This window comes from Ursus maritimus, unplaced genomic scaffold (assembly GCF_017311325.1).
Source record: "Ursus maritimus isolate PB19 unplaced genomic scaffold, ASM1731132v1 scaffold_3, whole genome shotgun sequence".
Classification (NCBI taxonomy): Eukaryota; Metazoa; Chordata; class Mammalia; order Carnivora; family Ursidae; genus Ursus; species Ursus maritimus.
The window spans coordinates 16,041,937-16,056,123 of NW_024425563.1; the positions used below are offsets into that span (position 1 = coordinate 16,041,937).

At 37.8% G+C, this 14,187-nt stretch overlaps 1 protein-coding gene across 1 annotated transcript in view; it reads left to right on the top strand.

Annotated features, from left to right (window-relative positions):
• DGKI (diacylglycerol kinase iota) overlaps positions 1-14,187 on the top strand; it is a 414,447-nt gene that overhangs the window by 363,881 nt on the left and 36,379 nt on the right. The window contains 1 exon segment of the mRNA XM_040643960.1: positions 3,313-3,338. Coding sequence (XP_040499894.1) covers positions 3,313-3,338 — 26 coding nt within the window.

Here is a 14,187-nt window from a genome sequence, read left to right on the forward strand (position 1 = left end):
CCTATATGAAATGGTCCCTGCCTCTTCTGTCTCCAGTCCTAACTTATCACTCCTTTACATTTTAGCAACGCTGAGCTCCTTGTCTGCCTGATAACGTATTATGATATTTCCTATCCACATTCCCTGTCGTATGCCTGGTGCTTTTGCCTGGCATTCTTCTCCTTTCTTATTTACCTAACAAGCTTCTGCTTTTCCTTCCAAGCCCAGCTCCCATGGTTCCGGCTTTCTGAAGTCTTCTCTCACTCTTCTGTAACAGAATGGGTCTCTCTCTCATGCTCCCTTTTTACTTCACACGTATTTTGATGATTCCATTTTCTTTCACTCTAATCATTTGTTTACCTATTTTTCTCCTTCACTAGATTGAATTCCTTGAAATCGGCAGCTTGGTTGTCTCTGTATCCCCATCACGAGGCACAGGGCCTGGTACCTAATAGGGTCTCAAATAATAATTATTATTTAGGTTTGAATCAACATAAACAGAAAGATTTGAAAGAAGAGACAGATTTTTAAATCCGGGACTTGAGTTTTTGTTTTTGTTATTTGCTGAATTTGAGTGACATGTTAATAAAAATGTTTTTTAAAAAACCCGCAAAACAAAACTAAGCAAAATCAAGTGTAACTATTCTACAGACTGCCACAAAGGACTAGTCCTGAGGAAAGAGGCGAGAACTCTAAATCCTGGAGTTCTTCGAATGCTGGTCATAGTTTACATTATGAGAGCGACACTATCCCCGAGATAAAGTGTAAATGGAAGAGAAATAAACAGGAGAAGAACCACAAGTCTTGCAGGTGCAGTGGGAGGAATGAGCAGTGAACTCTCCTTCATTCCTCATTTGTCAGGTTGAGGAAGATTATCTGTTCCTGGGGTTCAACCTCTCTGTTTTAAAAATAACTCCTTCTCTTGCTGATTTCATGAATTTTCCCCTTTCCTGAGCTAGGTTCTGTAAAACTTTTTATGCCCATTTCCAGCAATAATGGATGATGTGCATGTCTCAGTAGTATAATTTAGTGACTCGTTAGAGTGAAAGGTGAAATACTAAGTGAGGATTGAAATACTCCATATGTCTTAAAATTCCACAAATCCAGGCATGTGGGAGACATTCAGCACAGAAACTCAACATGACTAATCCTTAGCAAACACTCTGAAATTGATAGTTCTTCCCCACTGCCTGGACGACTGTATCCCCTTGGGACTTTAACGAAGCCATCTGGAATTTTTCAGATTTAATATTAATGGTTTGCTTTCACAGAAAGGCACCAAAAGCCTTGCTTTGCAAGCCTTCCACCTGAGACATTTAGTCGTCTGTTGGCATGAATTTTTCTTTGTTCCTATAGCTCTGTGAGAAATTAATTGCCAACAATCCAAGATGTGTTTTTGCTTAATTCCCATCAGAAAACACCAGGCTGAAGATATTGCCTAGTTGCTGACTTCTTTTTATGCCCTAGGCATCTTCAGAAATTATCTTATTTCAAATACGTTTCTCAGTAGACTCCCCTTCCAATCCCATTCACATCTATTTAGCACTTTCTCCCCCTTTCTTTTCCTAACCACTAAGGCAGATCGTGGGTCTCTGTTGCTGGGTGTACTAGATGTCTTTTGGCTCTGGGAATGCTCACATTATCCCTATGCTGGAGCTTGTCTCCCTCCTTTGGCTCTTCCCTCAGGGCTGGCCTAGGAGCTTGGCAAACCTGTCTTATAGGTGGTTTGAAGGTGCCATAGTGATTTTTTTGAGGCTCTCCAAAATGGGCTTGAGTCTAAACACCAGTGTGGTGGTGCTGCCATTAATTCAATTCAACAAATGTTAATCAGGGGCTCATTCTATACTATGTAAGAAATGGTCTTAGTTTTCTATTTGCTCATAACCCAGTGGGGAAGACTGGCGTGTGATAGTATGAATCAGGGAAATCCCAAGGAGAGCCCAGATTGGCTCCACCTGGGGAGGCCAAGTGGCATTTCTCAAGCAGCCAGCTCTGCAGGGATGACTTAGCCTGGTGCAGCTTCACTCTCAGAGCTCCCTGTGTCCATCACCCAGATGCCAGTTTCCTCCCTACCGAATCTGGGGACCCTCTGTTGTTTTCACATGCAAAAGTTTGTTTGAAGAGACTAGTAAGGTTGAAATGATTTGACACTTTGCCACTAAGGGAAGTTCAAGGCTTTCCCACCATGACTGCTGTGTCCTTGTACTTTACTGATCACTCAAATAATGGGCAAAAATATTACCAATCAGTAGATAAAGTAAAGCATTCTCAAGCATCCCACAGTAGCTAAAATCTTCCTTCAACCACTGTGCATCCATGGAACCATTCTTGCCCCAACACTAGTTATATTAACAGGTATATTACTAAATGCTTGTGTTTCCCTTTGGTCATCTTCCCGCAATGGACCCTAGCACGCTGATCATTTAGAACAGAGGATGCCTCCTGGCTGGTTTCTTGCCTTTCCCTTCAAAATTCTATCACCTGTTACTGCAGAATTATACATCTCACTTTATCCCAAGGAAAGAACGAGCTGATAGAATCAAGACTGTATCTTTCAAGCTTGAGGGGAATTCATCCTCAAGGTTGTGTCTGTATTGCTCAGTGTAACTCAGTGGTCAACTGAGGAAGAAAGAAAGGTTTTTATTGTGAAAGGGTTGATAATGATGCTTCATCAGTGTCTTCCTAACATAATTGGAGATAAGCCCCAAATGGTATGAAAAGTCATCGATTTATAAAAGTTCTGTGGGACCCCAATGGTTGCGCTCTTGCCTCATCCTGGTTCTTACAGAGTTAGAGCTATGAGGCCAGCACCCAGAAGGTCTATGTCAAGCTCACTTAAACCTTAAATTCCACAAAGAGTGAAAACAAAAAACAATAATGATAAGGGCACGTATTATTTATTTTACTTCTGTCTCATTTTTATTCTCCAAGTAGATTTCTTTTTACTTACACTCAACCTAGTGCTTATTTACATTCTTGGAGGCTTGGCCTTCAGTGACATCACAGGATTCCATCCATTACCACCTTTCTATGACTTTTCTATTTGTGTGCCATAAATCCAGACTTAACTAAGTTTGTTGCAGTCCCGTGACATGGTGCAATGGACTGAAATTTTATTGACCCAACCACCCAACCAAGCCAGGTAAGCTTCGGGAGTGATTGATTAGAATATACCATGCAACCAACAAATTAATTACACTGTCTACTATATTGACTTTCTATTTAATTGAATTTGGGGATAATATTTCTAGGAGATTATTCTTGATCATTATTGCTTTTATAATTATCAGTATCATTTACAAAACATTTATCATGCTTATTATCTCGTTTTAGGTCACCAGTCTCTTCAGAAGATCACGGTAAGACTGTCTTCCTTGTACTAATTCAAGATTAAAAGTTGAGCTCATTCCTTGCATTTCACTGTCAGAGGAAAGAATTATTCAAGGAAGTGTTTCTAAGACATTGGCCTTGTATTTTTTTTTTTTTTCATGTGAAATGTCATGCAGTTTTAAAGACTCAATGCATCCTCGCTAAATGTGATATTTCGTAGTATCCTCAAATCTGTTATAACCATTTTGGTTGACAGATACCATGAAGCTTAATGTATCTACCTGATTTCTGTCCCATCACTGGATACTTTTTATGACTTGGGGCTAACTGTGTAACTTCTCTGGATCATAGATTTTCATCTTTAAAATGAGAATTTGTAGTAGATATTCCCAAAAGACCCTTCAAAATTGGATGTTGGAATTTACCAAAAGTATTAGAAGTCTGATATGAACCTAATCAGTAGTGGTAGGAATTGTTACCCAGCTGAGGTGAGTTCTTCACAGTTAAGACACAATTATTTCATTCAAAGGATAAAATGTATAGTTTTGTCACATCTTCCTTTGGGAGTTCATTTATTCAGTCAGTCATTCAAAAATGTTCACTAAGTGTCTACAGTGGGTCTGTGATACTATATAATCATATTATACAAATATGCTTTGGGGGACCATCTGCAGAGACAATGGTAGGTAACAGAATTTCCCCCCTCAAGGAGCTTTATGAGCCTAGTGGTGAAGAGGGTGGCGGAATGACACATACCTCCTGCAATATAAAGTGAAATGTGGTTAATCTTATAAAGGGGAGGTACACCAGGACTCAGTACTACCAGCATTCTTCTTCATGCCGTGCCTAATTAATGAAGGGCACCATTATGCATCCAGCCAGCTAAGTATAACACAGGAAAGCTGCTGTCAGCTTCCCTCTTTGTCCACTTATTCTCTTTGGTCACTAAATTTTATTAACTCTGGTTTTATATTTCTTTTATCTCTATTCTCTTTTCCGTCCCCATTGCTGTAGCTTAGGGTCTCTCCATGTCTTACTTGGACTTTTAAAATTGTCTTAAAATTGATGTCCATACCCTAGTTTTCCATCCTCTAATTCGTTGTACACTTGGACAGCACCACACTGTCTGCTCTACAGCAAAAATCTGCTCCCATTGCCTATGGTTTGAAATCTTATCAATAGACCAATCATTGTATTCAGCTTTCCAATATTATATTTTAATGTGGAATGGAAATCCTAAATGATGGAATCTTTGTTTACTTCTGCTTACTGCTTCTTTTGACATCTTTTCCCCTTTCTCCTACCCATGCTGAATGTTCTAGCCATGTGGTATTGCATCTAATTTCTGGAACTCACCATGTGTTCACGTTTCCTGCTTTTATCCATGCTGTTCTTTGTGACAGGAAGCTACTCCTTCTTTTTGCAATATGTATGGTTTACACTTCCCCTTTGAGACCTTGCTAATCATCTCATCCTCTCTGAGAACTTTCTGACACACTTACCATTTACATGAAATATTTTTCTTCTAGAATTTAACACATACATATGATGCTTGATTTACCTGTCTCCCCTGCTAGGCTGTGAGTTCTTTGACACAGATCCCAACAAATAGCAATCATTCAACAAAAGCTTATTAAGTGAATGAGTTAAGGACAAAGAGAGGGAGTTTTAGGCAGGCATATTCTGCCATATCATAAGGTCTCCCAAAGTATTGAAATAAGGTGTATCACCTTCTCTGAAGATCATAGGGCAAATCATGTGTAGACCTATTGAGTCAGAATGAGGTAACCAACCGCCTAATGATGACCTATTACATGTGCTATTTTACTCATCGGTGTTGGTATAACTAGGTTTTTTATTGCATGTTTAGAGATCCTTGGGCTTCCAAGTTCCATTGATTCAAAACTTTTATTTTGATCTAGGGTTCACCTAACTGACTTCTGTTTGCTTTGGCCTTCCAATCTATTAGAACTTATCCCCTATTCCCAAATAAGGGGTGTGGGGACTTCTGAATTATTATTCTGTAGTTCGCTAGGAATTCTTAAGAGGTTATGAGCTAACAGTGAGCAGGTGGTGGCATCATTGGAAATCCTTGGAAAATGCCTATCACCAGAAAGACTTGCTCAGTATGAATAGCCTTTCCGAATTAATTATTTTAAGAACTAGTATGTATGTAAGAACTATTATGTGATTAGTTAAAGAAACATTATCCAAATTTGAGGGCTTTTATATTTTCATGGCTTCAAAAGTTATTACACGTCCATACCTCAAGGTTTGATTCTACAACTTCCAAAAACTACTCAAATATGTAATGTGAAATTTCAGTGCTGATTTGTATAATCTTATTAATTTTCCATCATCTTCTAGCCCATGTATCCTTGGAAAATATTCTTATCCTTTTCTTTTACCACCAAGATTTTCTACTAGCACTTAAAATATGTTTTCTCATGCTTATATATTTTTAAGTGTTCATGTTTTCTCTGATTCTCATTAAACCTCCTGAATATTCTGTCAAGCTTACATTTGTACACAATAATGATATTGCAATATGTATGCTTTTAAGAATGGTAAGAAGTAACATTTTTGCTTTCTCAAACTTAGCGATAGAAAAATTGAGGCTCAGCGGGCAAATGGATTGTAAAATTAGAATATAAAGCCCCATGCCTCTTGACTTTCTGTTTTGTTGGCTTACTACCAATGACTTACTTTTCTCTCTAATAACGGTTGCTCTGGCTACCTTCAAAACAGACTTTATTTTTGAGAAAACCTAATTTTCCGAAGTCCAGTATACCCGGCGTTCTCAGTTCCCACAGGTTACCTTTCGTAGAAAATAGGCTTGACTATCATGGCTCTGTCATTTACCCTCTCTTAGCCTCTACTTCCTTATCTGTAAGGTGGAGCCCATCATATCTACCCTGTCTACCTCGGGGGATTATGAGTTCAAGAGGGAGGTCATCTGTGAAATCACCTTCCAGTTTCCTAAAAGCACCCCAAACACAATGCTATTATTGTCCAGGCATGGATGTGGAGGTGTGAGTTTATTAATGATGTTTGCTGAACATTGCGTACTGTCTTTGAAAAGTTAAAAGGTGTACTGGGGATGGAGGAGGGGTTGAAAACTGTTTCCTTCAATGTTATCATTAAATATTGTGTTTTCATTGGAAACCTTCTTATATCTGATGAGGAAGAGTAAAGTGGTTAATACGCCACGCACCTCTTAGTGGCAAAGTGAAGATACAGTTCATGATCAGATGCGGGCTCCTACGGAATACTGACCATATGAGGCATAAATAGAATGTGAAGTGTTCCTATTTGTACAATATAGTATCAGAGTCATTAAGAATACAGGCTAAAATTTATTGAGCACTTTTTTATGCGGAGACACTGCTGAAGTACTTCAGCCGTATTACTTCATTTCGTCTTGAACAAATAGTACACAGTACATGTGTTATCCTCAATGTTTTAGTGGGGGAAACAGGCTGGAGGTACGTAAATAACTTGCTTAAGATCATACAGCTAGTAAGTGGTAGAGTTAATTTTCCAACCCAGTTCTAACACCCACCTCTTGCTCATTTCTGTACCATGTCTCTAGAAAACAAAAGAAATGATCGTCAGCATTAAGGTGATTTGATAGAATTATAGAGAAGAAAAAAATTCCCTCTAACAAGAGTTTATTTACTACCGTGTAAGTAATCTCTTTTTAATGACAAAACAAAGCAGAACAAAAATAACCACCTGTCTCTCCTGCTGGGAATGATTTGTCCCTGTAGAAAAAGTAAATACCAATGTCACATTCTCTCATAATTAGTTAACTGAGTGAAACCGAAGCTTCAGGGAAACCTGCCACACCAGATCCCGGGGGAAACATTACATTTTAATGTTGCAGCTGCAAGCTGGAGTTCTACCCCTCGTCAGAAGATAAGCCTGGCAGTGATTGATTGCCCTGCCCTAGGAGTTTCCTCTGCTTTTAGTGCCTATCACCTCATCATTTAAGCTCTCCAGGGAGCCAAGTCCTGTGCCCAGGCTGCTTTGCCAGGGCTCTCAGATTCTGTTCTGCATCGTAGCCTGCTTATTCTGGGGGGCCTCTGAGAATGCCTCTCGGCCGCTGCTCCCTGTGGCCCTGCACTGCCAGGGGGTCATCTTCCAGCTAATGTCTGCTCACTTCCCAAATACAGGACAGTCACCGATGCTCTTGCAAGGCAGGGCCAACAATCTGATTGCCCTGGAGGTCTGAAGCAGGCATCCCCTTCCTGTCCTCCCTCCTAGACCTGTTGGCAGTAATGCTCTCACATCATATGGGAGCTTTTTTGCTGCAACAGTAACACTGTGGGCAAGGATGGGAGTAGCAGGTATCTGGAAATAAAATTTTAATGATCACAGTCCCTAGCGTAAGTGCCCAAAGAGGAGTTTACTATTGGACTTGGAGGCAGTTTTACTTTGTGGTACGTTGTGCAAAAACAAAACAAAACAAAAACAAAAACAACAAAAACCGCATACATTGTGGGGTGGCCTAAAGCTCTTTAATAGATCAATAACAATCTCTTGGCTCAAATATCATAGATCTATTTCTCCAATATAAACATGTATATAGGCAGTTTTGCTGACATAGATAATATTCATAAAAAGGTACAGAATTTACCAGCTCAGTTTGAATGATAACCAACCACCTGCCCAGGCCCAGCCTAAGACATGAAACATCCGTAGTCATCTAGAAGCTTCGTGTTTCCCTTTCTGTTTACATTCTCTTCCCTCTCCTGCAGCGGTACCTCTGTTCTGCTTTTTTGTTAAGAATTTCCTTGTTTCCTTTGATCATTTTACTACATATACATATATTCCGCATATGAATGTGTGTGTATATGTATTCCAGATAGATGTGTATGTATATGTATATAGATTGGCTTATACTGAACTTTCATAAATTGAATCCTATTGTAAATTCTTCTGTGATTTGCTTCTTTTGTTGAGAATGTTTTTGTGATGCATCCTTGTTGAGTATATTTATTTCATTAATTTTTCATGTTGTATAGTATTTGATTGTATGAGTATATAGCAATTTATATATCCAAAGCCTGATGAATGTTCGTGTAGACTCCAGGTTTTTTGGTTTTGTTTGTTTTTTTGCTATTGCAAACAATATCATTATGGACATTTTTTTTCATAACTCCTCCGGCTTCCATATGTAGTGTTTAAACCTGGGGATGGCATAGTTAGGTGGTAGGTTATACACCTGTTTAAGTTATCACATAATGACAAGTTGTTTTCCAAAGTAATCATTCTAGTTTACTCTCACAATTGCAGTCAAAAAGAGTTCCCGTTGACCCACATCCTTGTCAACACTTGATGTTAACTAATGAAAAATATTTTGCCAATTTGGTGGGCGTGTCAAACAGTATCTTGGGGTTTTAATTGTGTTAAATGATTACACATCAGATTAAACATTTTTCATATAAGGCATTTGTGTTACTTTTCTATAAAATGTCACTTTGTTTCTTTTGCCCATTTTCCCCCACTGGGTTGTCTTTTTATTAATGATTCATAAACATCTCTATGGATTCTAGGTAAAGGTTTTTTTGTTGTCTATGTGTGTTGCAATTTTTTTTTCCAGTTTGTGGTTTATCTTTCCAAACTTTTTTTGAGGAATAGCTATTCTTTAATGTAATCAAATTATTAATACTTTCCTTATGGTGTCTACCTTTGGTATGTTCTTTAAAGAAATCCTTTCATAAGATAGAATATCCTAAGGATATTATCCCCTTATCTCTTCTACTATTTTTATAGTGTTAACTTTCCATTGTATTTTCATTATCTTGGAAATGATTTTGTGGCTTGATGAGAGGTACAGGTGCAGTTTTATTTTTATTTTTTTCATGTATATAACCAGTCATTATTATTTATTTCCTTCACTGACTTGCAAAGCCTGTTCTATCTTCCCCTATATGTGGGTTTCTAGATTCTCTTTTCTGTTTTATTGATCCGTATGTTGATTCTTGTACAATGCGCATTGTTTTAATTGCTCTAACTTTTGTAAAATCTTGCTATCTGGGAGAGCACATACTCTAAAATTTGTTCTTCTTCAACAGTGTCTAAATTGTACTTGAACCTTGGCTCCTTCCTATAAGTTTTAGAACCCTTTCATCAAGTTTTGTGTTGTAAATTTCGCGGAAATTGCATGAATCTATAAATCAGTATAAAGAGAATTGATATTATGACAATGAGTCTTTCCATCTCAATCCGTATCTCTTTACATTTAACTGTTTTTTTTTTTCTTTTAAGACTAAGTGGCCTTTTGAAATGCCTGTCGATAGAATTTCATAATTTTCTTCAAGAAGGGTTTGGCCATCTGTTGTTAAATATATTCCTAGGGACTTTCCATTCTTTGGTGATCTTTTATATTTTAAAAATTGTATTTTCTAAATGATCATTGTTGGCATAGAAAAATGAAATTCACTTAGAATCCTGTTTCAAGGTTCTTGTTTTGAAATCTTGATTCAAGACTCCTGGTAAACTTTTAAATTCGGAAACTTTACTTCAAGGGTCCTTTGTGAGGAAGGAATTATGCAGAGACATTATCATCTACAAGTAATAAGGATTTTGTTTCATTCTTTCCAATGATTATGCTTCGTTATATATTTTTCTGGTCCTTTCTATGCTGATTAGAACAATACAGTATCGAATAGAAGTAAGGCTAGACAGGGGGCGCCTGGGTGGCACAGCGGTTAAGCGTCTGCCTTCAGCTCAGGGCGTGATCCCGGCGTTGTGGGATCGAGCCCCGCATCAGGCTCCTCCGCTATGAGCCTCTGTCAAATAAATAAATAAATAAATAAATAAATAAATAAATAAATAAATAAAAGAAGTAGAGCTAGACAGCATCATCGATTTGTTCCTGATCTCAAAATGGCAGCCATCCACAAGTCAGCAATGAATGTGAAGTTCACTGAGAGGTGCACAGCCCTGGGGATGCTGGCTGTTTCATACATAGCCTCTTAAGGATTTTCCCTTTCATCCAAATGTGTTAAATTCAACAGGTATTAGAATTTTAATGAATACTTTTTTCTATGTCTTTTGAGATAATGATTTTCCTTCTTCGGTGTTATGGTGTACTTCATTTTCTAGTAGAAACCAATCTCATATGCATGAGATAAGTTCAAACTGGTTATTTTATTTACCTCCTTTATATACCGTCGGATTCAGTTTGCTTTTACTCTATTTAGAATCTTTGCATTCATGGTCGTCCGTGTGATTGGCCTCTCATTTTCCTTTCTATTGTATAGAGCATGTATGATATACCTAGCTTCGTAAAAGGAATTAGAAAGTGTTTCCCTGTTTTCTAATCTCTGGAAGACTTTATATAACACTTGGTTTATCTATCTCTGGAATACTTTGGAAGATCCCATCAGGAAAACTATCTGTGGATGACATTTCCTTGGTGGGAAAATTTTCAATCGCAGATTCATAGTATTTATTTATAGAGCTAGTCAGATTATTTCTTTTTAAATCAGTATTGGTAATTTTTTTTTTAATTCATCTATTAAAGGTTTTTTCATTTTTGGCATAATTTGTTTGTAATATCTTGTTATCTGTGTAATTTCTGTGAGATCTGAGGTTACATCTATCTTTTCATTTTTAATATTGTTTGTGCCTGCTTCTTTTTTTTTGTGTCTTCCCCCTCCCCTAACCCCCCACAGAGCCTTGGAGTTCTCATTATTTTATTGTTTTTTTCAAGAAACTGTTTTTTAGCTTCATTGGTCCTCTGTATTATATCTTTGTTTTCTGTTTTGTTGGTTTCTTATCTTTATAATTTCCTTTATTCTAACCATTTGGCTTATTTTTATACTTTTTTCTACTTTTTTCTAACAAACAATTTATTTTTTTTAAGATTTTTATTTATTTTTTGAGAGAGAGGGAGAGAGAGAGCACACAAGCAGGGAGGAGGGGCAGAGGCAGAGGGAGAAGCAGACTCCCTGATGAGCAGGGAGCCCCCTCCAGGGCTCAATCCCAGGACCCTGGCATCATGACCTGAGCCAAAGGCAGACGCTTAACCAACTGAGCCACCCAGGTGCCCCCTAACACAGACAATTTAAGTATATAAACGTTACCTGAATGCTTTCTCTTCTCTGTATATCTCCTTCTGGAATTCTGTTTAGATGCCTGATAGACTTTTTGATGCTATCCTGTATGTGTCCTACTCTCTTTCATATTTTATTTCTCCTTGTTTCTCTGGAATGCATCCTGGATAATTGCTTCAAAGTTGTTTTCTTGTTTTTTACTGATTTGTATTTATGTGTTTTAGATTATTCTTTGAACCACTCATTTCCTTGGACCTTTACGCACGAGAATTCTTTAAGTCCTTCAGAGAGGTGTGCCAATCACCAAAGAAAACTACCAAACTTGATTAATTTAAGTTAAATTCTCCATTGGTGAGTTTGTGCGTGTGTGCTTGTCTGTTTCTCGTTTAAGCTACGTAGGGAACACAGAGATATTAATTCACGGTGCATGGGATTCAGTTGATGGCAGGAAATTCACCTAAGAGTTTCCTTGATTTTGGTTTTTTTGTCCACACACCATCAAGTTTTCTTGTTAGATCCTTTGTAGGCTTTATTACTCATTCTATACTGATTTAGCTCTTCAGGGACACAATGTTATGTGGGGGTCTATTTGGTCAGGTTCCAGGCTTTATCATCTGTGTCCCATGCCTCACACAGCCATCAAAGAGTGGCTCAAAATCCTCAGGGTGTGGCAGAAACCCTTGGGGCATCAGGTAGTTTGGGTACCTTCTCGTCTACTAGGGTCAGTGGATTCACTTTGTTTAATGGATTTATGGATTCCGTACCATCTCTCTTAATAGTAGGGAGTGTGTGTGCGATGAGTTTTTAAAGGTTACTTTATTTTTGTTATAAAATGAAACGCAATAAATAGCTTGGCATATTATTATCATAGTAATACCCCTCACGACCATCCCTCAGGCCCAAAATGGAATTCCTTCCATGTGTCTGCATCCTAATTGCATCTCTCAAGCCCTCTAAAAATAACCATTGTCTTGGCTTTTGTAGTCTCTCTCTCTCTCTCTCTCTCTCTCTTTTGCATATCTATAAAATCTTATCACTCACTCTAGTTTTATCTAGCACACTCTAGATACTATAGTTTAATCTTGCCCATTTAAAAAAATATAGTCTGTCTTTTAGGTCTCTTTTAAACACACATTCTCCATCTATTCCTTTCTTTTACTTAGAATTTATCTTTGAAGTGCTCAGGCCATTTGAGCTGCAGACTTTCCCACGGGGGATTTTGCTGAGTGAGGATACACTAACACACAGAGGCTTGATCAAACTCAGGTCTGATCTCTTTGGCAAGCCTATTGGTGAGAATGTGTTCTTTGATCAAGGGCAAATGATGTCTGGATTTCACTGTTGTATTGATGTCCAATACCTAGATTTATTAATTGGCGTTATAAAATTGTGCTGTTCTAGTTCCGCCTTTGGGGGTTTTCCAATTCTGTCATATTATAAAGAGCCACTTCATCTCCTCTACTATCTGATTACTCAGTGAAACAGGGCTGTATAGAAAAACAGAAGAAATGTTCAGGTCTGTCCTTTTATTTATCTGGTTATCAAGATAATTAGTTGATTCCTTATCACTGTAGAAAGTGACCAATTTCAAAAATCTTGATGAATTCATGGGTTTTTTTTATTTTTTAAGTAGGCTCCATGCCCAATGTGAGGCTTAAACTCATGACTCATGTGATCAAGAGTCACATACTGTACTGATCAAGCCAGCCAGGCACCCCCTGAGTTTTAATACATTTCATGGGTTTCAGTGCATTGCAATTCTTTTTTTTTTTTTTAAAGATTTTATTTATTTATTTGACAGAGATAGAGACAGCCAGCGAGAGAGGGAACACAAGCAGGGGGAGTGGGAGAGGAAGAAGCAGGCTTCTAGCAGAGGAGCCAGATGTGAGGCTTGATCCCATAACGCCGGGATCACGCCCTGAGCCGAAGGCAGGCGCTTAACCGCTGTGACACCCAGGCGCCCCAGTGCATTGCAATTCTTATTCTTAGTGAAGTTTAAGTTGTCCTATCTTTGGGAAGAAGGGAGTCCATTCATGTTGACTTCCAGGTCCTCCTAACATTGCCCTAATATTCTTGGATAATTTCCTTGATACCCAGCATTGCAAGAAGTTTCAGGCTCATCTTTTGTAGCTCTTGCTTCTTGCCCTAGATGTCATTTCTCTAAAACCTCTTAGATTCTTTCAATGAAAAATAGTATTTCAAGACCACAATTTGGACACTAGACACTATTTGTTCATTGTTTCTGGTTGAGCAGAGGTAAGATAATTATGTTTGCATTAAGGATATATATGTGTGTATATTCACATACACATGCTCAACCTTTTATTTTAGCCCACGCAATTCAACTAGAATAACTGAAAGGAATTAAAATGTATTGCCTTGCATTTTTTATTGATTTATGATATATTGGTATTAAGATCATATAGCCACTGCATACTATAATTTCTCCCTTTTAATATTCATTTTTGACCTAGTTGCAAAAGTAACTAATTAGTGCTCATCACGAGTCATTATGTTGAAGTCTCTCTAGTTATTTTGATTGTCTGAACCGCATTTTCCACTAGATGCCTTAGGAAAATCTCTTGAAAACATTATTTTTTGAGTTGTTTCATGTAATAGCTTGTCTGGGACTTTCACCCTTAAAAATTAGCTGTGGTCCATACAGACTCATCATGTCACATGTGGCATAAAGCATTGCCTTTAAAGTCTAGATATTTTCCTTACAAAAAAAAATTTTTTTTTTTGTCTAGATACCCAAAGGATATTTTTTTTTTAAGACTTACCATTTTAGAGAGAGAGCATGAGCAGAGGG